General features: G+C 41.2%; 1 protein-coding gene across 1 annotated transcript in view; it reads left to right on the top strand.

Annotated features, from left to right (window-relative positions):
- Positions 1-222: 222 nt before the first annotated feature.
- Positions 223-27,905, top strand: part of fez1 (fasciculation and elongation protein zeta 1 (zygin I)) — a 43,168-nt gene continuing 15,485 nt past the window's right edge. The window contains exons 1-2 of the mRNA XM_010777803.1: positions 223-439; positions 23,499-23,829. Of these exons, the coding sequence (XP_010776105.1) occupies positions 23,504-23,829 (326 nt within the window). The 5' untranslated portion in view covers positions 223-439; positions 23,499-23,503. The remainder of the gene's footprint in view (positions 440-23,498; positions 23,830-27,905) is intronic.

The raw sequence follows: 27,905 nt of genomic DNA, 5'->3' as shown, positions 1-27,905 counted from the left end.
AAACAGGATTTATTGGACAAGGTAAACATTGTGCTACCTTGCTCCAGAAACATCTCCTTCCCCCAAACCTGCTCCTCCTCCTGTTCTCATGAATGGGGAATGAATGCATGCAGGGAGGGAGGGAGGCGGCAGGGACAAAGAGAGAATGCAGAGGGATGAGGGGGGTGATATCGTCAGAGGCTGTGCGCAGGCTCTGTGAGCTGCTGGCTGCCTATTGATTGGAAAACAACGGGCTGTGGGAGGACAGACAAGGGAGGCTGTGGGCTAACGGGTGAGGGAAGGGATACAGACCGAAGCAGCGACCATCTTTACCTCCCTGATTTTCTCTCTTTCCCCTGGAATGAGTGTAGCTGCTGCTGCTCGGGAGGTTTAGGCTCTGATTCTCCTGCTCTGAAGATCCAGGCTGCAGCATCCAGACCGACAGCAGCCTCTCCTGCAGGTAATCTGTCTCCATGCTCCCATCCTGCTGTTCACCGCACAGTCCTGACCCCTCTCAGGTCTCCGCTGTACACCATCCTTCCTCCATCCTTCCCTGATAACCATGGTTTCCTCCATCTCTCCTTCTTCTCTCCTCACTGCTCTTCTTTCCCTCCCCCACTCTCCTCTTTTTTCGTCCTCTGATGAGCTGATGACATGCACTTGCTTGATTTCCATTTCTACCACGGCGGCATGAATATTGTTCTGAAGTGGAATCCATTTTGGTTTTATGTATTTTGGTTGAAATCAGAGTGATTGTACACTCATCTTCAAAACAAATGTGATTATATAAGTGCTTGGAGTCATATTTAGTTTTGGCCATGGGTCATTTGAGATGTGAGTGATATTTTCATTTCATATTCCTGATGCACAATAGGCTCACAGTAATGGATTTTAATAGCATTTGAAAAAAGAAGATTCTGAATGAAATAAGCCTCCATGTTAAAAACAAAGGACTTTCAGCACATGGAAAGCTTGATGTCTTGAATGAATCTGCAGTGGAAGAGGTGTTCCATTTGTTGTTTGCTCATGTTGTGGTCCCCCCCCCCTCCCACAGTAACTTGTGACTTGGCTCTCTTGCATTACATGACCTCTGATGAGCTCACATGCATGCTGGTGAACCCCTGAGACACACCTGAGACCCCTGCTCACTGTGAAGGTCACTTAGAAAAGGCTGACACTACGCAGAAATGTAATACCTGCACATTTCAAACACATCCACCATCCGTATCGTGTCAGCTTCCATGGGATCAGATTATATTCAACTTTATTGTCATTGTTGAGTATAAGACAAGGAAATGCAGTTAGTATCTAACCAGAAGTGCAAAACAGTAGTAAAGTGCACAGTTATTCATGATACAATATAAATATATAATATATAACTGAAAGTATTTACATTATGAACAGTCTAAAGCAGTATAACAGCAGTACAGAAAAAAGAAAACACTGTATTCATGTATAAATGAGACAGAATAACACACACTGTAAAACCTGAAACGTTGACTTTAATTGAATGTATTATGTCCCACATGTTCCACATAACTGTATTAGGTTAGTTGAAAGCCATGATATTAAGTTTAAATACAAAATATAATGTTCAAATTAATATTATTGCTTTGAACTACTAACCTAATACAGTTATGTGACATTTGTTGACGAAATACATTTAATTAAAGTCAACGGTTCAGTTTTTTCACTGCAATATACTGTAGAATAAGTATGAGTACGGAAAATATAGTTGTTTGGACAGTTGTTGCTTGGACAGTATCCAGGGTGGGAAACAGTTATTTTACCTCTCTTTGCTATGAATACATATTCCAGAATCAACCATGCAGGCAGTCAACATGACTGGAAAGTGCTGGTAGGAAATTGAATTTTGTCATCTTCTTAAACTAATGGCCTAAGTCATGTTTTAAAGTTTTTCAAAAAACTGAACCAAATATAGAATATATGATATATATTAATTATTTCACACAAAAAGGTTATGACAATATATGACTATTGACGTACAAATAACACTGTCTGTCAATTGTGTAAAATAAGAGGATTAGATTACTTAGGCCAATTACGAACATGTTGTTGTGACTTAGGCAATTTGAANCCGCTCACACTGTCGGCTCCTCGACGTCTCAAAGGGCGGAGCAGCGAGCCCCTGCAACGTCTCGCCAACACGGCACCCAGACCCCACGCAGCATTCTCATCTGTTTCTCATTTCTGGTTGGCTAACAAACGCCATTGTAACACATAATAATCACACATCAGTAGACAGTGGGCTCATAGGGAGGGGGGGGGTGGAAGGGCAGACTCAACAAGGCGTGTAGGACAGGAAGTGAATACACATACTTACAGAGATGCTCTGGTGAGAAAACCAATGTGAGTTTGGAACATTGAACAATGTAAGAATCTTCTCTTAGTAGACCTCAACAATGGAATTATGATCAGTAGAAATGGCCATGACATGGGACCTTTAAATGGAAAAGGGTTAGCTGCAATTCAAAACACAGCAAAGAAGAGCTGGAGGGAATAGTGAGGAGAGGCACATGCCTCCTCAGCGTTTGATTTACTTGCCTTTTGTTTTATTTAGCTAAGAGTGATTTAAGTTGTACCTTTTGAGTTTGCTATATTGAATTAAATGACCAACCCAAACTGCCCTCTGAGTCTCTGGTATGCTCTTCTAGCATTTTAAACTGTTAGTGGCTGACCCAGCCCCATGGTCTGTCACAGTAATGCAGAAAAGAGAAGTGCACTGTTTTGCCTAACTCACTTACTCCAGAAGTAATAAGGCCTAAGTCAGGTTTAAGATTGCCTAAGTCACAACAACATGTTCGTAAATTGGCCTAAGTCATCTAATCCTCTTATTTTACACAATTGATAGACAGTGTTATTTGTATGTCAATAGTCATATATTGTCATAACCTTTTTGTGTGAAATAATTAATATATATCATATATTCTATATTTGGTTCAGTTTTTTGAAAAACTTTCAAATATGACTTAGGCCATTAGTTTAAGAAGGTGACGATATTGTATTTATATACCATCATCTATACCCATGTAAAGGTTATGTGTGCTTCATCAGCAGTCTTATCACTTTGGTGTGAGTGGATGCCTTCAGGGATAAAGCAATTAGTAGATTGGAGTGAGTGCCAGCCTTCTATGATTAAAAACACAATTTATAATTGAAGAGCAATTACTCTTACTCACTGTTGGTTAAATGCCTTTAATATAATAACAAATTCATAGCTCCACTTTGTTGGAGTGATGCTGCTCAGAATATGAACGATTGACTTTCAGGGAAGTAGAAATGTACATTCACTGCAGAAATGTTGAGGTCTTTTCTGCGGTGGCGAAATAGTGGAAACAGTCTCAAGTCTTGATGAAACACAATGCAACAATTTCCGGCAAATACATTGCGGTGACCAATCTTGAACATCAATGCATGATCCATTATCCCAAAGGATGATATGTTGGTTGTTGTTGTTGTGATTCCTTTCTTATTTAAGCATATTGAGCTTTCCAACACTTCCATACAGTACATGACTCAAAGCTTTTTCCTCAATAGATAGATAAATTGTATTTGTATTGTTTTATTACATTTTGCCCCATTTTATTTCATCTTTCATTTCATACCTCTTCTTATGATTTACTTGAAAACACAGAGACATTAGAAGTACATAAAAACAGAAACAAGAATTTCTCTTTATGGTTGTCACGTAGCAGCCGTGGACCTTAAATCATCCCTTAAGTGGAAGATCCTGCATAAGAAACAGTTTATTTCCCAATACAACCTATGTATTATACATCATGTTTTTCAGTATGGATCACCTAGTCTACTATTAATCCTCCATGATAACACAAACTTCTGGGAAAGACTCCCAATACTATCAGATAAATGGAGTGCAAACAGAGAGGCTATGCACTAACAATCAGCTGCATTATAAAAAGGAATGATGGTGTTTTGACATATTGACACAAGGATAGATTGCTCTGGACCATATTGCATCCCTGTCCCAAAAGCAATCTTGGCCGTTGGTAAAAACTTGTCTAAACGATGACTCGGCACTACAGTGCAGGGAATAATTGAGACGTGAGTCGGACACTCATCTACTGACTCAGTGTTCTTCACTTCTGCTCTTTAGGGGCCAGGAGTACGTGGAGGCCATGACATACGACTGCAAACCTTGCAAATCACAAAGTGACATCTTGAGAAGTTGTGATGCACATGTGAGAAATGCTCCTTTCAACAACTACTGAGTGGGTCTTTCAACAACTACTGAGTGGGTGTTTGTATGCAGACTGGACTTGTAAAGGACGGCATGTCCTTGTGATCATCCCAAGAACACACCATGAGATAGAAACCAAGGATCAGACAGTGTGATCACATCTGCCTGGATGTTTGTGCTAATAAATGTTTCCTGATTTACAATGTGCTACATTTCAGAAGTTATACAAGTCATATTTACAAACATGTAGAGTTTATGGAGCCAAACTCGGCTGTTAACTACATACAGCCATATTGACTGATGTGAATTGGCTTTAAAGAAAGACATTTTGTGAAACAAGCTTATCTCATTGTGACCGAGTTAGATAAGGAAATCAATACCACTCTTAAGTCGGTACAGTAAATATGAGGATACTGTCAGCAGATGGTTAGCTTTCCATACAGACTGGAGACATTGGGAAACACCTAGTGTAGCCCTGTCCAAAGTAAAAAAAAAACTGATACCACCTTTATGGCTAACTAATTCAATATCGTACAAGGACATACAAAAACAAAAACATTTTCGGTTTTAGGCAGATCACAGGGAGAAATAGTTTGTTGATGGGAACAGTTGTTGTCAGCAAGAGGGGACTGATATACAAAAAATATTTCAATAAATTATTCAAACGGCATAAACAACTAAGAAATGACATGTTAATTAGTGAGTGGGCTTTCAGAGTTGTTTTTAAATGGTTTGTTAACCTTTGGACAGAGCCAGGCTAACGTTTTCAGTCTTTATACCCAGCATAGCTAACTGTCTCTTGGCCTTAAAAAAAACATGAAATGGTCTTCTCATCTAACACCTCATCTGTGGGCATTTCCTAAGTTTAACGGTTTCATTAATGACTTTTTAGAGACGTGATAAGAGGAGCTGCATTTCAATGTTCAATATTCATCCCTTGTGGTTTCTCCAGCCATGAACTCCATCATAGTCTCCATCAATTGTATCAACCATAACTTCTTGGCTTGATCCATCCGACCCAGGGAGGGAACAGCTGTAATATCCTCTCTCCACTAAATAATATATTCCAGCTCTCATCCTGAAAAGGTCATGTATATTTAATGTCTGTTTTTGAAACAATATCTTCCAAAGGCGCAGGGCATGACAAACTGGAACAACAGCAAATAAGAGGTTACTAATTGGTTAGTTAAAGATTTATGGTGAGAAACAGGAAGCAGGAAATAGGAAGTGTAAAGTACCAATGGTTGTATTTGATGACTTGACTTGAGAGCCTTTTGCAGATGGGTGCTAATGGAATAATGCCATCATGACTGACAGTGAGTGGCAGATTTTCATTGTGCTTCCGTTTAGCCCTTGTATAATGAACAGGCAGCATCAATTCGCCCTTAATGATTGGAGAGGAGGGAAGATAAATGCAACATGACAGGCCAAGGACATGCTGAATCCAGAGTGGCTCTTGGCGAAGTGTGTACTTTATCAAAGAAAGGTACAGGCACAGCCGCTGCTAAAGTTTGCACTAGTGAGTCTGTTCCCTAGATAGTCTCAGCCCTTAACCAGGGCTACTTATCTGTATTCATAGCACACAACAAGTTCACTCTATGAAATGGCTTAGGTCACGCACTTGGGAGAAATTCCTGCAAGCTATGTGTTTTGTTAGTAGCTGACGAACAGCCTCTGTTTTGAGGTACATGCTCTGCAAAGAGAGAACAAGTGATTTCAGCCTTGAGTAAATCTAAAAGGCATGTTTCCATTAGGGAAAGGAGGTCAGATGCATTAGGTGCAGTACAAAAGCACAGTCATTCAGATCCTCTCAAAGCAGAAGATGACACACACTGACATCTAATAAAATACAGTACCGTGCAGTGGAACAACACCGCGGCAGCTCCTCTTGGACACTTGATATTATTTGTGTCGGTCTTTAAGTGCAACTCTAAACTATCTCACAGTTTCAGAGCATTCAGACTGCACCAAACTACTTCCTGCAGCTGTCATGAGGGTTTTGAGGCATCGTTAAAATGAAATAATGGCCTCTGAATCATTCATGGGATATTGAAATCCTTTAAAGGGGAGATGAGGCAGATCCTTGTCTAAGGATCAGTATTGCACTGATCGTGAATGATGTCCTGTCTCCCTTCACTGTATGAGAGCATGTTTCTCACTTCCAACACTGTGAGAGTGACGGTCAGGCTATTCTGTGTTTCAAAAGTGCAACAACACATTAATAGTGCTTCCAATTAATTGGATAATGTACTATGTATTTGCTAACCCTTTAATGTCTCTTTAAGTGTTGTTTTAAGCAATTATGCTTTTTTATCACCATGCGTCAATATTAAGCAAAACATACATTATATATACATTTACTTTCCTCCACAGTGAGGCACATTTGTGTCAGTTATTTTATTAGCGGATCAAATTAATATGCTGTATAATATATTAATTATTAAAGTAATGATAATGGTTTTAGCTTCTCAAGTGAAAAGAAAATGGTTCAGCTTTTCCATCTTTTCTGTGAATAATATGCATCTGTTGCTTAGACAAAACAACCTGGTAATTGGATATTTTTTAAATTGCTAACACTTTACTGCCTAAATTATAAATTAATTATTCATGATAAATCATCATTAGATGAATGGATCATGAAAATAACCATTAGCTGCAGCCATTAGCTGCAGCCCTTTGACCAGGTGCAGCATCGCCATTAATATTTGCACTCTTAGAAGGAGGCTGAATGAGGACAAGACAATGTGACGGTGAGGTGTGTGGGTGTATGTCTGGTTGTAACAGCATATGCATGGACGGAGTGCATCATTACCATAGCAAATACGGTCGGGCATGCTTTTTCAGCAAATATGTTAGAAAATTGGAGATGAGTCATCCTAAAGCACATCTCAGCATCCTCAGCATCTCCATCAATAGGCATAATCTGAGATGACAGCTGCCAAATATATTGTCAGAAAATGGATCGTTCCAAGCACATTGCAAGGTCTCTAGAGAAAAGCTATGATCCATCGCAAAAGGAAGGAGGAAGGGGATGTTGGTACACACAAAAGCAGTCTGTATGCTGTTGGTCGGCAGGACAAAAGCATGCTCTGGCTGTGTTTATTCGGTACGGGCAAAACAGCAGGGAAGCAATCTGACCCAGTTTGAATGAATATAAAAATGATTAGCATTAAAGTTCCATTCACCCAAATCAAATGATTGTCGACAGTCTGAGAGCACTGATACTAATATTACCATTTTAAAATCCTTGTGCTCCATTGTATCGTGTCAGAAGACTTGCGTGTTTCATTCATGATCAGTTCTGATAACTTATAAGCACAAAATGTGTAAAGGTCGACTTGAAAATCACTTTTCCTCTCTTTAGCTTCTGGGTGATAAGTTTAATGCATCCATTTTTTTTTGGATTTCCGATCCGGATTTGTATGTTAAACTTTTGTACCATCGTTTTTGGCAGAGGTTCTATATTTTGGAGTAAAGCCCATTGTCCCTACATCCATGTTCTTAATTAAACTTTTAAGACAGAGGGGCTTTATAGAAAGTTGGGTCATGGAAAACGCAGCAAAAGCCATAGCTATCCAGCATGTTTAAACTTGAATCCTTTTATCAGTTATCTGATATAACATGTCCATGCAATGAGAGAGAGCACTTACTCCAACTATAGTAGGAGTTTATATAGCTCATTGACATTATGGAACATTAGTCTTTTCTCTGAATCTTATATAATGAAATGATGATGACAGAACATATAACAGGCCGACTGTACAGACTCTGTATGAGCGTGGATGAAGCTATCGTTCCTTTTTAAGAGCAGGTAAGGGCTTCTTATGAGACTGCATGTGACAGATATGGGCCAGGTGCAATGTAACGGTGTTAGTTACTGACAACAACCCCTCCCCTAGTCCCAAATGATCAGCATCATGCTGTTGGAGGGAGGTCCACAGGGAGTTTGGAGTCTAAATAAAAAGAAGCAAGTTTTGGTGACAAATGACAGACAAGATGAACATGAATTATTTAAGAGAATTATTAAAAGAGTCTATTAACATTTCCCTAGAGCAAAAAACATCAAGAGCCAGATATTTTATCTCATGATGATTTAGTCAAATTTCTACCCAAACACACACACACGCATTCATCTTGGTAAACATCTGTGGAGTGTGAAGTTGTGAAATATGCAAGATTGCAGTCACAACAAAGCAACTGGAGTTTATGTAACATCAGAACCCGGGGAGTTTCTTGAATTTTATGAAATGTTGTTTATAATAAGACGTGTTACATTTTTAATGCCAATATAAAGCAATGGTGTCCTGAAATCCCCTTATCGAACAAGAATATGGCAATGAAAGATGACAAAACCACCAGTTCTATAAAAGGTCAAACATTAGATTTCCTCAGCCATAAATAAAAAATGTGTGACACATGACTACCATGAGTCAGAATGAAAAATAAATGGATTTACACGATTAGAGGAGGTGAGTTCAAAGGTTTTTGAAAGGACACATGTGATGTGTTTCAAAGAGGTGAAGCTCCCTCCTGCTGTTAACATGAATACAATGAGATTCATCATCAGATGTGCTTTTCAATACTCAACATCCAGGTCTGATTTTTGTATTATGAGCCTGGACAAGGCCATTCAATACTTCCTTTCCTTTGTAGAGCCTGGCTGAAGCCTTCCTGAATAATTCTTGAGGTTTGTGAATGGAAATGTGAACAATTGCCTAAAGGTTATAGCTCCCTTTCAGTTTTCTTTTATTCCCATCACGAAAGAACCAGGTGACATGAGCCATACATGTATTTCTTTAAAAATAGTTGTTATTGTGTCATGTGTCCTCAGACAATTGCAAACCAACATCTTCTATTTATTTTCAGGTATCTGGGAAATAATCTATTTCAAAATGGTCTGTTTGACTATGCGTAACTGGCACACACTGCTAATATTACATTTCAATTTAGATTACATATCACATTTTAAGTAATATTTTCTGGATTCAGCTTGTAAGGATTGTTAGCACATTATAAGAATAGGAGAATAAGAAATCAATCACTTGCTATGTAAAGAAACAAGAGCAGTTGCTATTGAGATATTCATGCTTTGTAAACCAGCAAATCCACTATGTGAGACTCAATCGATTAGAACAAATCAAACAACTGTATGCGACATTCAAAACTTAACAATAAACAATATCAAGCTGTGCATAAAATAGTATAACCTAAACTGATGTCAGCATTCATTAAATACGCAAGTAATCTAGATTATTGTCTTGTCTCGAAGGTGCCTTAAAGGTGACTCATTAAATACCTCAATACATAATCAAGTAAATGAATGCTTGGTCACTGAATATCTCCTCCCTTTCTGATTGCCGTGTAGTACTGTACTGCAGCCTGTTTGGTTAGTATGTGCAAACTACCCATAATGAATTGGCACAGCAGGTAATGTTTCCAAGAAGAAGTCAGTCAATGTCAACTCATTTCTGCACTGTCTAGGCCTTGCCAAACTCCTTGTCCATGCACTCTCTCCCAAATTGTAAATATTCGCCTGGTGCCTGCACAATTGCCTCCAAAAAATAAAGCTTCTTGAAGTAAATTAGACAGATGTTTGCACATTTGACCTGACTGAAACAGTGTGTTTTACCTAGAGATAATGAATGAACTATTGAATTTAAATGGTCTACATATTTTGGGCAATGTCATGACACAGCGCACCACACCTGATATTTTTTTGTTTAGATTTGAGCTGGCTGGAGTGTTTTGGTGTTTGGAAATCTTCCACCGGGGGATGTGGTTTAAAAAAAAGCCATTACACTACAAGGCTGCCAAAAGTAAGCATATGGCTCATTGTTCCAGCTCCACTTGTAAGTACAAGGTGAGATGTCTCATTATAACACAGCATACAACAAAGGACTGCAAACAAAACATTATTCTAAGGTGAGCCGGTGGCTTAGTGATGAAAAAAAATTCTATTTCATTGTTGGAGCTCAACCGTTTCGCACAGAAACACTGGACTAAAGTTTAGACAAACAATACCAACAATAATCTGTTTTTATGACATATATAACATACAGCACCTGAAGGGTTTCCATTTTTAAGATGCTTCCTAATGGATAGCAACCTTATAGCAAGAAATATTCACTTTGGTTAGTCTGTATGATATAATAAGTGTAGGCTAAGGTGGTCCAGGGTCGCGATATTTTGTCAGTAAAAACCGACATTGGGTGGTCTTTAGCACATTCTAATGCAGCTATTTCCTCGTATACAATGATCTTGATTATTGCATATTTTAATTTAATCTGACACATTTAGTGAAAGAGTACTAGAGTAACAGACGCTCGTTTCGCTCTTTAAAGCTGATCTTCAGAAATAATGGCTGAAACCACTCCCCCCCCTGCTGTGTTCAGTATGTTACATTACATCCTGATTCTCCAAAAGTGGAGAATTACATTCCGCCGTGCTGCTAGAACTACAATCCATTACCAGAACCCTGTGTAGGAGTTAATAACATTGGATGCTAACTCTCAATGATAATGTCATTGATGCAAAGTACTGATGTGAAGCAGACAAAGCACCTTCAGAGAGAGGCTCCATTACTCAGCCTGGCAGGGGCCCAGACACGGACAGCCTCTCCGTCTGCATGCCAAAGTCTTTCCTCCCTCCACCTTTGAAAATCAAGCTGATAGGCCAGAGTGTCCTAAAGTAAAAATGACTCACTCCACTGACCTCAACAACACAAACAAAGGGCCAGGAAATCTGCGGGCGGGAGCACGAATGTGACTTCCAGATTAGTAAATGAGTCTTCACTGATACTGAGTTTTTGTTAAAAAGCTGTGATTGTGTAAGTGATTAGGATGATGGAAGAGTAGTCCGTCTTACCTCCAGAGTGCGGAGGCGGGCCGCACAGAAGGACTACTCCTTGACCTTCACGGACCCTCACTGGACTTCTTCTCTGGGTCTTGAAGTTCTCCATGTCTGGAAACCAAAAAAGAAACAAAGCCAAATATAATCAATTCATTCTTCACAAAAGAAGCCATAAGCACATAGGACGTGCAAAGTTGTTTACAGAGGTAAACATGTACTTTATATCTGCAGCTGCTCAATCATTTCATATCTGTCTAGAACACAGCTACAGCTGAGTTTAACAGTGCCATATGATGCAGAACTTTTGCATATTTTCATGAAACACGCTATGTTTGCATAAATGCAGACAAAGTGCTGTAAAGACCTAAACACTCCTGACCGGAGCAGAAAGCAATTCTTCAAGTATAAGTCACACATGAGTGAATTTAATTGGAATTGCGTATGGTTATCACTTTCTGTGTTTCATCCATTGCACACAGACCAGTAACAATTAAATGACTAAGACTGAAACGTCATTTGTATGGAGACCGATTACTTGTTGACAACTTGCTAAGAAAAAACAAATAGAGCCTGCAATCCTTGAACACTTTGCCTTTTCTTGCCTGCTGTGTTTCTTGGAGATATCGCAAGCAGTGCAGCCAAATATGCGGCTGCCATATAATGACATAATCAAGACTGAATTCTAAAAAAGGCAGAAAGAATGCAAAACTGACACCTCCTGTGTACAAGCACAGCAGGATGAGCCCCTGCATAATAAATACAGTACGTGCTCTTTGCAGACCTTGTGAGTAATGGAAAGCTGCAACCAGCAGAACTGCCTTACATTATCACCATCGAAAGCAGCTTTTCCATGGTTCACAATTGATTAAGTGGAAAGCTTCTGTATGACTTCACAAATTATTAAGTAGATCATTAGGTTTTTTTCATTTTTGGAGCAGACAGATTGTGTGGATGCTTGAGCAGCCAATTTTTAGACTATAGCTGATCCATGGGTAACAATCACATAAGCCTGTCTGTGCATGAACAGATTGAGCACAGTTAGGGTCCCTCTGGACTGCAAGCCATCTACAGTATACTCTGGATCCCTGGACGTGAAAGCGAATGTAAGAAATGTATTTATCTATTACTTTATTGATGTGTATGCCAGAAATGTTTATAAAAACAATCAATATCAGACCAGATGTTCACGTTATATCATGCCTAACTTCACACCTTAGAGTATAATTATTAGATGAACTATTCTAAAAAGAAATGTTGTATTTTGATTGTATCTTGCTATCACAACCAAAGTCGAAAGCTTGAGACTGTCAGCATATCCAATAGTTGATACAAGTTTTTGCTTGCAGATACAAAGAACCAGCATAAGAGAGAAACAAAATCGCTGATCAAAACATATAAATACTCTCTTATTTGATCTGTTTTTAAAAAATATATTAGACTTACAAACTGATTTAATTAAACAAGACTTGGAGTCCAAAGCCACACTAACAGTTCTGTGAGCCTGCACTTTAATGCTTTGTGGTAATCAGTTTATTAACATGCCCACATTTACAAAGTGAAGTATACGGTCATCGTCACGGTGTAAACCAATGCTGTATAAAATAGCTTGTACACTGGCTAGATACATTCTAGTTTCAGCAGTTCAATATTTATTCTATCTCCCTGCACACTAGCTCTGTAGATCTGATTGAGTTTCGTAGGCCAAGCAACTGTGGCTAAATTGTGTTAGAATAATAGGCACATAGCATGCTAACCTACAGAATAAGTCATTTCAGTAAGCATACAGTCATCATAAAGACAATTTCATTTATTTATTAATACATTCTGTTCAAAATTGCCCATTGTTTTTTATTGGCAATTTCTATCAGCATGTTGATTTAACTATGCACAGCTTCCCTCCATATAACCTGCTTTTCACGAGTGCCCAACACATCTTACTTATATTTAACCATCATACGAAATACCAGGACCCAAGCACCTGCTGTCCCTTATAATTACATTTATGTTTCTGTTTTTTTATACTTTGACATGTACAAATGTCTGCTTCTAGAAAGCCTATACTCACTCAAAACCACAATTGTAAATCTGCAGGTGGTGCCGGTGAAGTCAGGAGGATTCGTCCTATGTCGACCATGATAAAACATTTACAACATTCCAATCAATGACAGAGCACACTGATATCCCTACCGCAATAGTTCATCTCAAAATGAAGGAGCCTTTTGTAGCTTCCTTTTGTTTTAAGTTGCTTCATTATTTCAGCTGCAAGTATTTTGGCTTAGAGAGGCAAACAGCTATCTGATAACATAAGAAACAGAAGCTGCTCTGGAAGGGCCGCTACCTGTTGAGTCAGACAGTACGGCAGCTGCAGGAGCACCGTCTCACAATGGTTTGATGTTGTGAATTGTTTGGTTTGAGTTAATATTGTGCACAGTGGTATTTTGAATGCTGATAAGAAATAATACACTCTCTACTGTTGGTCGTCTGCAGAGTCAGTTTTTCAACTGTGACGCAACCTGTACCATTTCTTATGCTCAATATGTGTGTGGATTAAGACAGAAAATAAGTGTGTGTACTGCCCTCAGAGTAAGCTACCTGATAAATTTAAACAATCGAATAACTTCATTATTATTGTGTTTTTTAACTAGACTTATTATCATCATAGTTTTTTTCAAGTAATTATGTATACCGTATTTTCCGGCTATACAGTAAATCGCGATCTTTTTATTACCTGTCTGGCTGGTCCTGCGACTTATACTCCAAAAGTGTCTTATATTGAATTTTGTCTGACTGCGTTCAAACTCCGGCCAATAGATGGCACTGTATACAATCGTGACAACAGAAAACTGCTGTACCACCGAAGAAGAAAAAAGTCACGGCAACCGGAAAGATGAGTCATGCAACTTTCCAGGATGTTGTGGGATGGATCGACACAGCATGGGCTTCAGTGACGACCGACACCATCCTGTCGGGATTCAGAAAGGTCTAATTGGAGCTGATTCTGATGGAGAGTCTGAGGACAGCCTGGAGCAGGACATGCTGCTTTATCGACAACTCTGTGTCACTGTTACGGAGCTTACACACGGCGGCGTGCGTTGAAGCTTCAACGCTTCTGCCCATTCACTTTGAATGGGGTGACGTCACGCTTCGCCCAACTGCATTGTGGGAGCGAAAGCGTAACGGCCCGTCCACACCACAGGCATGAAAAACGGAATCTTGAAACAATCTCGATGCTGGCTGCGTATCTGAAGCTTGGCGATTTCACGCGCCCCAAGCGACCAACAACCCCACATCAGGAATCCTCGCCAGGAATCTCCCGCCCACCCCCCGGCATTACAAAGCCTGTCTACTTCAATGTTAAAACTAAGTAAAGCTGGGATATAAACTCCCCAAAACAGGTGAAGAACCTACCAGTTTGTCACCAACTGTCTCTGCCACCTCCCTCCATGCCTGGGTTCCTCCGGTTAAGGTCCCGGTCGGTGAACACGAGAGCAGTCGTAAATAGGACCGGGACATTTCCTCCAGCGATGATTTAATTTATCCTCCATTTTTATGACATATGGAAAAGACTGCAGCGGTATGTCTGCAATACATGTATACGCGGTTTGATTGGCTAGCGCTTGCACTGGCGGGATTTGGCATAAACGGGATTTGATTGGCTGATGCCAGCTTTCGCAAGCATTGGGAGCATCCAAAAGTTGACACATTGCCTCCAACTTTTGATGCTCACGATGCTTTGCAAAGCCTTGCTCCGCTCCCCCCACAATGCAGTTCGGCGAAGGATTAAAAAATCTTCTACGTCACCCCATTCAAAGTGGAATGGGCAAAGCTTTGAAAGATTTTTTTCATGCGCTGTGTTGTGGACGGGCCGTAAGCGTTGCTTTGCTTCAAAAGTAGAGCAATGTTCTAGCTTTTGAAGCTTCGACGGAAGCGTTCAGCCAACTCGATCATTATGCCAGTACAAGCTCTAGCCAATCAAACCGTGTGCTTTGTGTGTGTCGGGGGCGGGAGATTCATGTGATTGGTTGTTGTTGGCGGAGCGGTCAGACAACGCCGCCGTGGTGGTAAGCCGCTTCAAACGTACGCCGCCGTGTGTAAGCTCCGTTAAACACGGTCTGGCCAGAGTTAGCGAAAGTGTTTAACTTGGACACAGATGATGAAGACTTCAGTAAGAATAAATGCGACTTATACACCGAAGGCAACTTATATATGTTTTTTTTCTCTTAAATGACACATTTTTTGAATAAGAGCAACTTATACACATGGCGACTATAGTCCGGAAAAATACGGACAGAACAGTGTCAAAAATAGCAAAAAGTGCTTTACAAAGTGCCTAAATAATGGCATTAAAACAAATGAGCAAAACATGTATGTCACAATGAAAAATGACCGAATAATAAAATAAAATGTACATATACATTCCCACATTCATAACATATCCAAGTAATACAGTTTATACAGTAGATCTACCGAGACATATAATAAAAGCGTGATAATGTTCTATCTTGCAATGGCATAGATGTCATTTGTTTGGAATTGCAAAACACCTCATATTTAACAATAAATTTTAATAATAAATAAAATACTTGTTACTGTCCAGTTTATTCGGCTGCAGATGTAAAGAGAATTCTCAACTTTAAATAGAAAGAAAGGACTTCAATTCACAAATAATGGTTTGCAAAACAAATGACTATGCATACAACCACTCATATGCCACCTTTCCCGACTGAGTGGAACAGCTCATGAGAGGCACCTGCTCTAACAAGCATTTATGTATGTGTGGGCTGGTCAAGCGAGGCACAACGTTTGTTTATGAAACAGTGAATTAAATCAAATATTTTACCACACTAAAATGAAATATCGCACCAGAAAGTTTCCTGGCCATGCCCTTTCCATCAGAAGATGCTGTGAACAACAAAAAAGGCAGATTTGGACTGTAAAATCAGGTTAACATATTAGCCCCCATATCAGAGTTGCTTAACTTCACACAGAGTGAATCTCTCCTGATCAAATATTCCTTTGGAGTATGACGGGGCGTAAATGGAGCTAGACACAGTAAATAGCCAACAATGCCTGACAACCCAAGCTTGTTCTGCGCCCCCGTGGATCATCTTATCAAGCCCCATCACGGCTCCGAATCGCCATGTGCTTCTCATGGGCAGGGTTCAGGCTATTTGAGTGNTCAAATTGCCTAAGTCACAACAACATGTTCGTAATTGGCCTAAGTAATCTAATCCTCTTATTTTACACAATTGACAGACAGTGTTATTTGTACGTCAATAGTCATATTGACGTACAAATAACACTGTCTGTCAATTGTGTAAAATAAGAGGATTAGATTACTTAGGCCAATTACGAACATGTTGTTGTGACTTAGGCAATTTGAAACCTGACTTAGGCCTTATTACTTCTGGAGTAAGTGACTTAGGCAAAACAGTGCACTTCTTTTTCCCGCACTATGATAGATTCCGCCACTAACAGTTTGAAGTGCTAGAAGAGCACAGTGAGTGAGTGAGTGAGTGAGTGAGTGAGTGAGTGAGGGGGTGTTTCTCAATCTCGAGTAAAGCTGCTCCAGAGCCACTATTTCAAGTATACTACCTCATCGAGTGCCGCCAAAGGACTGTTCCAATGTCCAGCATACTTGGAATTCTACCGAGCCCGGCGTACTTCGTAGCGAGAAATTTCGAGGCTGCACATGTGTAGACTCCGCGGTCTTAAAATCCCCACAATGCTTTGCGCACGGACCAATTTCCCCAAATCTGTGGCGGAAAATGTATGGCGGGGCCTCTCATATGACGCACACTTGCTCGCCTGTTCCATTCTTCGTTTTCCGAATGCCAGGAAGTATTCTTGCCTCGCTTCTGAAGCAAGTGACTCGGAAGACATGTGCTACCAAGCAAGCGTACTTGACATTGAGAAACACCCAGTGAGTGAGTGAGTGAGTATGTCTGTCTGTCTAATTATGTGGCTAATTGTAAAAAAACTGATGACACTCGACGGGCATGACATATTTCATGGACGGAAGGTCCTGAAACCTCCTCTCGTCGATTGGCAGAGCGTCAACTTCAGCAGTTGCAGCTGCCTGTTGATATTCCCGATGTAGTTGGGAGATGGTTGTGCCTGGGTGAAGGAACTTCTTGTCTTTGTATGTCGCTGTGCTTCTGAATCAACAGTGGGCAGATCCTATAACCAGTCCTTAAGGAAATCTGTGACAGCAGTTTCCAGCTTTGCATTTTTGCCACTCTTAGGTGGAGATGTAGTTGGCGGGTCTGCCACTTGTTCGTCATGGTCGATGGTGTCTTTGTTCAGCCAGTGTAATGGTTCTTTCAGGGATACCAAGTGTAGAAGAAAAAAAGCTTTGCACACTTTAAGATTCGTTCCATCCTGAAGTTTCAGTTGGTAGGAAAATGATCCCTCACCAACTTTCTTTCTTTTGCTTCATGGCAACCTTTGTGACCAAAGTGGTGACGTATAACCGATGTTCTTCCCAGTTGTCCATTGACCAAACTTTCTGAAATATTCACTGCCTCTGCTCTTCTGTAATAGATTGACAGTCTCGAGTCGTGACTCGCTGACAGAACTTCGAATTGCAGGGAAGGCCCATAGCCTTTGCAGCTATTTCTTTGCCACCTTTGGCCTTGTATGCCATTCCTTTGAGACGTTTCTTCTTGGATTCATTTTGCTTCCATGTTTCTGGGCTGAGGTATTTATGTTGTTTCCTTTTGACCGTATTGTTTTCATACACATCCTCTAGATGAGGACCATAATGTTCTGAAGTTGCTGCCAGACTGTCTTCATTTTCAGGGACAGAGGACTCATCAGAGGATGGATTCTAGTTTGGGTCTATGATAACATCATCATCATCATCATCATCATCATCATCATCATCATCTGTGTCTTCTTCATGGTGTGGACGGGTCTGCTTGGCATCTTCAGCAACACTCTCTTCTTCAATGAGAAAGTTATTGTCTGCTCCATCTGATACAGGGGTCTTGGCCTGGTACATGTTTAACAACGGTCTCATTTTCATTGGATGATTCCTGATCGGTGTCTGAAAAGTCAAGTGCATCTCCTACCAAAAAGGAGTAGGCGTACGGTCACAACTGTGTGATCATTCAACCCAGTCTCACAGCATTTCGTGTTATAGTCACGACATTTAGTCTATTGATTTGTGTTCACCAACACGATTTTTCCCTTTTTTTCGTGTCACACAGAACGATTTTAAAAGCAATGTATTTCTATTGGTAGTGTGTTTCGTGCTTGTGACACCCTTTTTTTTGTCCGGTCGGGTTTTGGAAGACCGGAAGTCGTGGGGTTCATAAAAACATGTTCTTACTCAATATCAAGCCACGATTATTGTTTTTATTTTAAATCGTATAATGTCTGACTTTTTTTGCCGTCTGTGAGGAAAATAAATGGGGCTCAGAGCCTCAGAATACTGAAATTTGTATTTTTGAAATCTTTTTTTCCTTCTAATTTGTTATTCTTTTATAAATAACACAGTTATTTACTCAACAATAACACACAATTATCCATGTTTTTTTTTTTGTTTAGTTCAATACATAAGCTCGGGTTTATTGGGCGACGCGTCAGGAACTGATTTCAAATATAAAAGAACCAGAAACAGACGTTGAGCCTATTTGGACTTTTGGAGCTTCGATGATTGGATGTTTTAGCCGCAATGTACGTTGGGTTGGATATGGTGTTAATGTGATCATGAAATTCGAAAAACATTTCGGAGTTCCAGGATAGCTGAAGGACCAGCTACACTACCCATAATCCCCGCTATCGTTTGGGACTACAGTCCCCGGGTGATTAAATCTTCAAGCTCTGGGATTGGATGTTGTGAGTGGCATGGCCACCAAGTTCTACGCCCGGAGCATCAAAACAGCTGTTTGAACTGGAACAAAACCGACGGCAGTACTATCCAAAAACTGGTTGACGGGAACAGCCTAAGGTTATTGACATATCATATACAAACTATGTGAAGTTTATGCAGATGAATGAAAAAACTTGGGTCGCAGGTTCGCTCAACAGTGCATGTATAAAGAACATTCTATCAGTATGTGTGTATATAGCCTCCACGCAGGTCAAAGGCTTCCATATTCCGGGCACATTTTCTTCGGATGACTATCTCAGTACATATTATAAGATAGTGAATTCAATGTGTATAACTGCCTCCTTGCGTGTCTCTGAGGAACGGCACCAACGCGCTAAAGCAGCCTCGCGCCTGCTCCGCGTGTTGCATCGAATCCTTCGGGCCTGGTCGTGCTGCGATGTCGACACGGTGAACCNGACTTAGGCCTTATTACTTCTGGAGTAAGTGACTTAGGCAAAACAGTGCACTTCTCTTTCCCGCATTACTGTGACAGACCATGGGGCTGGGTCAGCCACTAACAGTTTAAAATGCTAGAGGAGCATACAGAGACTCAGGAAACAGAGGGCAGTTTGGCCGTGGTTGGCCCTTTAATTCAATATAGCAAACTCAAAAGGTACAACTTAAATAACTCTTACCTAAATAAAACAAAAGGCAAGTAAATCAAATGCTGAGGAGGCATGTGCCTCTCCTCACTACTCCCTCCAGCTCTTCTTTGCTGTGTTTTTCATTGTAGCTAACCCTTTTCCATTTAAATTAGTTTCTCCCCTGAACCTTTCTCAGTCATCTTGGCGTGTGTGTGTGTGTGTGTGTGTGTGTGTGTGTGTGTGTGTGTGTGTGTCTAATTATGTGGCAAATTGTCAAAAAGCTGATGACACTCGAAGGGCATGACATGTTTCATGGACGGAAGGTCCTGAAACCTCCTCGCCTTGATTGGCAGAGCGTCAACTTCAGCAGTTGTAGCTGCCTGTTGAGATTCCCGATGTAGTTGGGAGATTGTTGTGCCTGGGTGAAGGAACTTCTTGTCTTTGTAGGCAGTAGTGCGAATCAACAGTGGGCAGATCCTATAACCAGTCCTTAAGGAAATCTGTGACAGCAGTTTCCAGCTTTGCATTTTTGCCACTCTTAGGTGGAGATGTAGTTGGCGGGTCTGCCACTTGTTCGTCATGGTCGATGGTGTCTTTGTTCAGCCAGTGTAATGGTTCTTTCAGGGATACCAAGTGTAGAAGAAAAAAAGTTTTGCACACTTTAAGATTCTTTCCATCCTGAAGTTTCAGTTGGTAGGAAAATTATGAACTGCGCCTGGATCCCTCACCAACTTTCTTTCTTTTGCTTCATGGCAACCTTTGTGACCAAAGTGGTGACGTATAACCGATGTTCTTCCCATTTGTCCATTGACAAAACTTTCTGAAATATCCAGGATCCTTGGAATTCTACCGAGGCCGGCGTAATTCGTTGCAGGAAATTTCAAGGCTGCACATGTGTATCCTCCGCGGTCTTAAAATCCCCACAATGCTTTGCGCACGGACCAATTTCGAAAATCTTTGGCGGAAGATTTAAGGCGGGGCCTCTCATATGACGCACACCTGCACACTTGATAGCCTGTTCTGTAATTGTAACCGTTACTTTTGAAAGATTAGTTTTTAGATTAGAGGGAAATGTGTGCATGCTTCATGGAGCTACAGTAGCTACAGTAACTATAGTACCTACAGTAGCTACATTAGCTACAGTAACTATACATTGTGAAATTAAAAGACTAAATAACTACACAACACTTATAGCCTAGCCTATAGTATAGTAAACATCACTTACCAACAGGGGACAAGCCCTGAACCATGAAAATAACTTAATTTATCTGTTAGTTTTTCTTTCTTCTTGAAGCAGCCATTTTGTAAGGCTTGTCAAATGGCCTAAGTCACAAGACAATGTGACTTAAGCCATTATCTTTTTTAAATATATGGCCTAAGTCACACTCTTGACATAGGCCATTATACTATCAGGGTAGGAACAGCACTATCCTTTCAATAAGGATGTAGGCAATTTTACCAGAGGTGGCCAGCATCAAGAAGAGATAATTTAGGCAAAAAAAACATGTTCTCCAAAATATGACTTAGGCCAAAAAGGTGACGATTTGTGATTTTCCCCCTGCTAGATATTCACTGCTTCAATGCCTCCAGGAGTACCTGTGGCAAGGTTAGAGTCAGCTGATACTGTTCCGTTTGAGTAGACCAAATAACCTTAATTGGATCTATTGATGGACGCATGCTGTCAGTCACTGTCACACAGAAGGAGTGATTCATTTCTCTGCTCCAAGGATTTATATTAGATGAAGTCGTTTTCTCAGCAGAGAAATTAGAAGCAAATGTTGAGCCAAAAGCAGAGTGGATGCATTTTAAAAAGAGGAGGCAGGGAGGTTTCTGGCTGAGGATGGAGCAGCACTTTGCTGATGGTGTGATGAGGAAGAAGAGGCTGCACAAGCTGCTTTTAAATGGGCTCCTCTGCACTCACCCACTTAGGCCAGGCCACGGTCCAGCGGAGAACAGAGGGTGAAATATAAGCCTCACTCAGTCATTACACTGCAGACAGTCAGACAACATGACAGAGGTTCACCTCCTCTAAAAACTTCTGACTGCAGCAGGAAGTGCTCCACCACTGCTGCTTCTGTTGCAGGTTCACATCCATTCATTACAGATGTTTCAGAAAGTAATGCCTGTGGAAGTGATTCATCACATTATCTCCTCCATTTACTATGGGGAAATCTCTAATCATATCAAGTGAAATGACCTTAATATGAACTCTATGGATGCTGAACTGAGACCTTCATTTAGGCATGGGAACGTTTGGAAACAATGAATGTTCTTTTGGAATTCCCATGTGATAATTATGTCCCAGTAAAAGGTTGAAGTTGGACAATTTGGAAAGGCAAACAGCATTTGGTATGAAATCAGAGGAAGAGAATATACTTTGTGGACATTTGTATAGAGATGGTGATATTTCTAGGAGAACATTTTCCCTACTCCACTTATTTGAATATTAAAAGGTATTTAGTACATTTTTGACCTACAGTAATGCAGTGTCAAGTGTTACAGTTCTATATTCCTTCATTATATTTTTCAACCAACAATTACATATTCCATAGGACAACATGCAGCAAAGACCTTTAATGTAAATAGAGAGGAAAAAGGCCTCCCAACAGTCAGTTATTGAACACACTGTGAACATTTCAATAACCACCAGTTAGTCAGTAAGTGCCAATGTTTATTCACAGAAGAAACTGAAACGTTGACTTTAATTAAATGTATTTTGTCAAAAGATTTCACACTACTGTGTTAGGTTAGTTGAAAGCAATATTATTAAATGTAACCTATTTAAACTTCATATTATTGCTTTCAACTAACCTAATACTTATGTGAAGTCTGTTGAAATAATACTTTTAATTAGATTCAATGTTTCAGCTTTTTCAGTGGATTTTGCTGCCTTATTTGACAGGTAAAGTTAACACAAAACATATTTTCATATCAAACTACTTTATAACCTTCTTCCAAATATATTTTGTACCTTTTTTCGAAGTACCTTTCCTAAAGTCCCAAAAGAGCTAATGTGTCACTATTATCATTATCTGACTCAATTTATGATACAATTAAGTGAAAGATAAATGTTCATTTAATTATGTAATTATCAGATCCATTAAAGAAAACCTGCATTAACAATAGCCTTACTGTAATGTATCATATTCTATGACAGTTCCTAGTTTCATGGCCCAGATTCTGGTAAACCTCATCAGTTGAATCCCAGAAGGTGCTCTTCATTAACTGAGGTTTACCAGTGAGCCAACTGGTTCTGGTCCCTGGGGGTCCCGGTCCCCTTCTGGCAGATTTACCTCCATCTCCTCTTTGTCTCGACAACATGGTGCCACTCCACATGAGGTGAGGCAGGCATGATTTAGGAGAGGCCAGATAAATCCTTCTGGGAAACAGATGAAGACAGGTACAGACATATGTGTCTGATTTGGTCTTTTGTTTCAAACACAATACTGCAGCAGTGGTCCTGCCTGTCAGAGAAACACTGATAAGACCTAAAGGGGACATATCATGAAAACCCATGAGAAAATATATATGGAGTACCTAACCCGCAGACTGTGAACGTGAAAACACAGCCCAGTCTGTTTGTGTGCTGCCTGGGAAATAGCCAGCAATTTAGATGTGGCTCCCTTGCTGTGTTATTTTAACAGAGGGTGAATACAGATGAATTCAGACAGATAGTATAATTATGTTTTTAGGCTTGTATCTAAAAACTAGCCTACTTTTTCCATCATCACGACCTGCCTGGGAATATAGGGCACACAGACTCAGTGACCTCTTTAAATCTTTACTTAAAACCACTTTTACACACTTATACAAATATTTTTCACCTTGTCTTATCATTGCTTTTTTTTGGTGCTTATTGTACTTTTTCATATTTTATCTTTCATCATTTGTTCTTATCTTCACTAAGTCTTTGCATCCCTTGTCATTGCGTACTTTAATAGTATGCCTCACTGTTATTATCCCTTATATCCTGACTTTGCCTTTCCTGTAGGAAGCATGGAGGCCCCTCTCGTGTGTTTGGACGAGGAGTTCGAGGACCTCCGGCCCTGTCACATGGATGAGCTGGACCACCCGGCGCTCCAACAGTCCTCCTACTCCTCCACCACCACCATACCGCTGAGCTCCATCACCAGAGAGGACTTTTCTGAGCTGGAGAACTTCTCCGAGATGATGAGCTTCAAGTCCATGGAGGACCTGGTCAACGAGTTTGATGAGAAGCTCAACGTGTGCTTTCACAACTACAACACCAAGACCGAGTGCCTGGCGCCCATACGAAACCAGACACACAGCCAGGAGGATGAGGAGCAGCTGCAGGACGAAGAGTGAGTCCACACAGTTCATATGGTTTATCAAAAAGTACAAGAATATAAATCTTCTCTTTCCTAAAGTGGCACAAGAGGTGGTCAAAGTACTCATAACTTTTACTTCAGTAAAAGTAGTAATACTTGTAGAGATACTCTGCTACAAGTCCTGCATATTTAATTTTTTAACAGCACTACATGTAATTGTTTTTGTTCACCATTGAACCTCACTTATAGTTCATCAACAATAAGTATCTTTGGCTTACAAATGGAAATCACATTTTACATTACATACAGCACCCAATAGTAGGGGAGAGTGGGGTAAGATGAGCCAATGTTTACTTATGTTATCCTAGGCAAGGAACAATTAGATAGAAGTAAAATGACAACAACAACAACCTTTACTTCCGGAAGTGTTCTGTCAATCAAAATGAATATAATGCATCCATCACAAAGGGCCATGAAAATATGACTTCTCAAAAAAAGGTCTGTCTGCTTAACTTGCACAATCTAAGGGGTAAATTGATCCGAGTCACGGGGTAAATTGAGCCATCTGGGGGTAAACTGACCAATGGACTTTTTCAAGTTTAAACCTGAGCAGAGGTTAAAAATATATCACCCTTTCTCTGCCACTACCTGCTTCGGTGTCTGCACTGTAGTGACACCTGTTTCCTCAACAATATAAATCACGTTTGGAGGGAATTAATGCCTGTAAAGCAAACGTGAAAGAACCAGATCAGAACCCCCCAAATAGATATCCTTGTAAACGTAGCTGGTAGGTAAACACATGTACCAGTCTGTTGTAAATGTACTGTACAGATTGTTATAGTCTAGTCATTGATAGTTATTCATGTTATCAAATGTGGTTAGTCTCTTAGCTGTCTATCACTTTTATTATAGGCTGTAGTAGCCCTTCCTAAAGATGTTACTTCAGGCGTATACAGCTGGAAAGATGCTGGCGTGCCTTAAAATGATTGAACCGATCTAGACCTAAAATAATAGAATTCCTTCTATCAAGATTCTGTATTTAGCTTCACAAGACCAGTCACCCTTAGCTGACCTACTGGATCATGTGACCTCTCACACCCTACCTGCTGAACCCTTCTCTCTCCGGCTGTTTGGGACAGGAATGTTGTTCTTTCTACAATGTTTGAAAGAAAAAAAACAAATCAGTTGTGTAAAACTACTCTGAAATCCCATGTTATACTACTGAGACTTAACTTAAAGGTTACCTATCATGCAAAATGCACTTTTTGATGTCTTTTATACATAATTGTGTGTCCCCGGTGTGTCAGGGAACTCACAAAGTGTCAGAAAATAAAACCCTCTCTCTTTTCCTCCGCGCGCAAATCTTTAAAAACGGAGCTGATCCAGATTTGCCATCCAATATGACGGCTATCAGAAACAATGCCCGACGTGTTTTGGACATAATATGGTCTTTGTTTACATTAGCAAGCATCGCTAACACTCAGAGCTAACCTGTACTGGAGAGAGTATGTGAAAAGAAGCAGGAAATAAAAGGTCACTGCCCTTGTGGTAAACCCAAGAGAGAGAAAGCATTTGAGCTCCATATTGTTTCAGAAATAATCCTTGATGTGGTTTGGAACATAATATGGCGTTTAATCACTGCAGCATTTAGACAGTATCTGCTGGGTCCCGCATAAGCTCCAACCCCTCTTTTTTCTTTTCAATTTAAAAAAAAAAAAAAAGTTTTATACCCTGAATCAGAGCTTTAGTAAGGGGGGATGAAACGGGGGGATATGAGGCATGGCTAGAGTGGGTGATCTTTTTGGTATTTTGAGCAAAACACAGACATCTGAGACCTATGCTATTGCCCAAAAATAACATTGACAAGGTGACCTTTAACTACAATGCCTCCTCCTCTCCTCTGACTCCGGCGACCTGAACATCCTCATCCTCCTCAACCTCACCGCAGCATTCAACACCATCAACCACACCATCCTGCTGTCCCTCCTCGAATCATCACTCAACATCACTGACACTGCACTCTCCTGGCTGAAATCCTACCTCACCGACAGACATCAGTTTATCAACATCAACAACTGCACCTCTTCCACTGCTCCTCTGTCCCAAGGCGTCCCCCAGGGTTCGGTGCTTGGCCCCCTCCTCTTCATCCTTTACATTGTCCTCCTTGGCAAAATAATTAGTCGCCACAACCTTCAATTTCACTGCTACGCCGATGACATCCAACTTTACATCTCAACAAAAACCATCACCCCCACAACACACTCCACTCTCACCAACTGTCTCTCAGAAATAAAAGCATGGATGCAAACAAACTATCTCCAACTGAACAGTGCCAAATCAGACATCATCATCATCGGCCCCCCATCCCGTATCAAAGACATCCAGAATTTCAACTTCACCATTGACAGCCACACTCTATCTCCCCCCCCTCACATCCGCATCCTCGGAGTCATTTTCGACAGTCAGCTCAAATTCAACCACCACATAAATCACATCACCAGGACCGCCTTTTTCCACCTCAAAAACATTGCCCGTCTCCGCCCATCACTCTCCTCCTCTGCTGCTGAAACCCTGATTCATGCATTCATCACTTCAAGACTCGACTACTGCAATAGCATCCTCTACTGGCATACCATCCAACCTCCTCAACAAACTCCAACATATCCAGAACTCTGCTGCCCGCCTCCTCACCCACACCCGCTCCCGAGACCACATCACTCCCATCCTCCAGAACCTCCACTGGCTCCCCGTCCGTCAAAGAATCCACTTCAAAGTCCTCCTCATTACTTACAAAGCCCTCAACAACCAGGCCCCCCCCTACCCTACCTCACAGACCTGCTGCGACCACCACACCCCTGTCCCCCTTACCCTCACAGACCTGCTGCACCACCCACACCCCTTCCCCTACCTCACAGAACCTGCTGGCACCACCCACACCCCCCGCCACCTCACAGGACCTGCTGCACCACCCAGCCCTTCCTCCTCACTCACAGACTGCTGCACACCCACACCCCTTCCCCCTACCCTCACAGACCTGCTGCACCACCACACGCCCCCGCCCTGTACCTCACAGACTGCTTGCCGCACCACCACACCTCCTCCCCACCGCCTGCTGCACCACCACCACACCTTCCCCACCTCACAGCACCTGTCTGCACCACCACACCCCTTTCCTCCATCCTCACAGCCTGCTGGCACCATCCACACGCCCTCTTCCCGACCTCACAGAGCCTGCTGCACGCACCCAAGCCCCTTCCCCCTACCTCACAGACCTGCTGCACCCACACACCCCTTCCCCCTACCTCACAGACCTGCTGCACCACCACAGCCCCTTCCCCCGCCACCTCACAGACCTCTGCACCACCACACCCGCTTCCGCTGCCTCACAGATGCCTGCTGCACCACCACAGCCCTTCCCCCCCATCCTCACAGGACCTGCTGCCACCCACCACACTCTCTGTTCCCCACGTTCTGTCCTGTCTGCACACACCAACCTTCACCCACCTCAGAGTGTCTCTGCTGTGTGTGCACCATATTTGTTCTGCTGCCTTGTTTTTTCTGTTGTCAAACCTCCTATCCATCCCCACCCGCAACCATGTTTCACTGTTGTGGGGGACAAGAGCCTTCTCCGTCGGCTGCCCTCCCTCTGGAAACTCACTCCTCACAGTGCCTATGTCAGATGGTACGTGATGTGTGTGTGTATGTTGATGTTGTTGTCAATACACTCACGCTCTTCAATGCTGGCTTTTATTGTGTGATTGTTTTGGTTGTTGATGTTTGTGGTGTACTCGGTAACTTGTAACTATATTGTGTGTTGTATGTGTGTTGGTTCTGTTGTTGCTGTGTTCTGCTTGTTCTTGTGTCTTGTTGTCTAGTGTGTGATGTGTGGGTTAGATTGGACCACGTTTTTGTCTTGTAGCACCTGTGTATAGCAGAGCGCAAGGTCCTAATTAATTCAAAGACTCTCTCTCGTGTGTCTATTATCATTAATGGTAAGATGTATAATGTTTGATTAATTTTCTTTAATTATGTTACTATAAGGGTCTAGGCTACCTTTATCTAGGTGTGTGTTGGTTACCGCTGTATCTTGATCGTACAGACACGTGTTT

The sequence above is a fragment of the Notothenia coriiceps genome, unplaced genomic scaffold (genome assembly GCF_000735185.1).
Source record: "Notothenia coriiceps isolate Sejong01 unplaced genomic scaffold, NC01 NC01_scaffold00018641, whole genome shotgun sequence".
Lineage (NCBI taxonomy): Eukaryota > Metazoa > Chordata > Actinopteri > Perciformes > Nototheniidae > Notothenia > Notothenia coriiceps.
The sequence above is the reverse complement of the archived record's forward strand: the minus strand, read 5'-3'. Positions and strand labels throughout refer to the sequence as shown.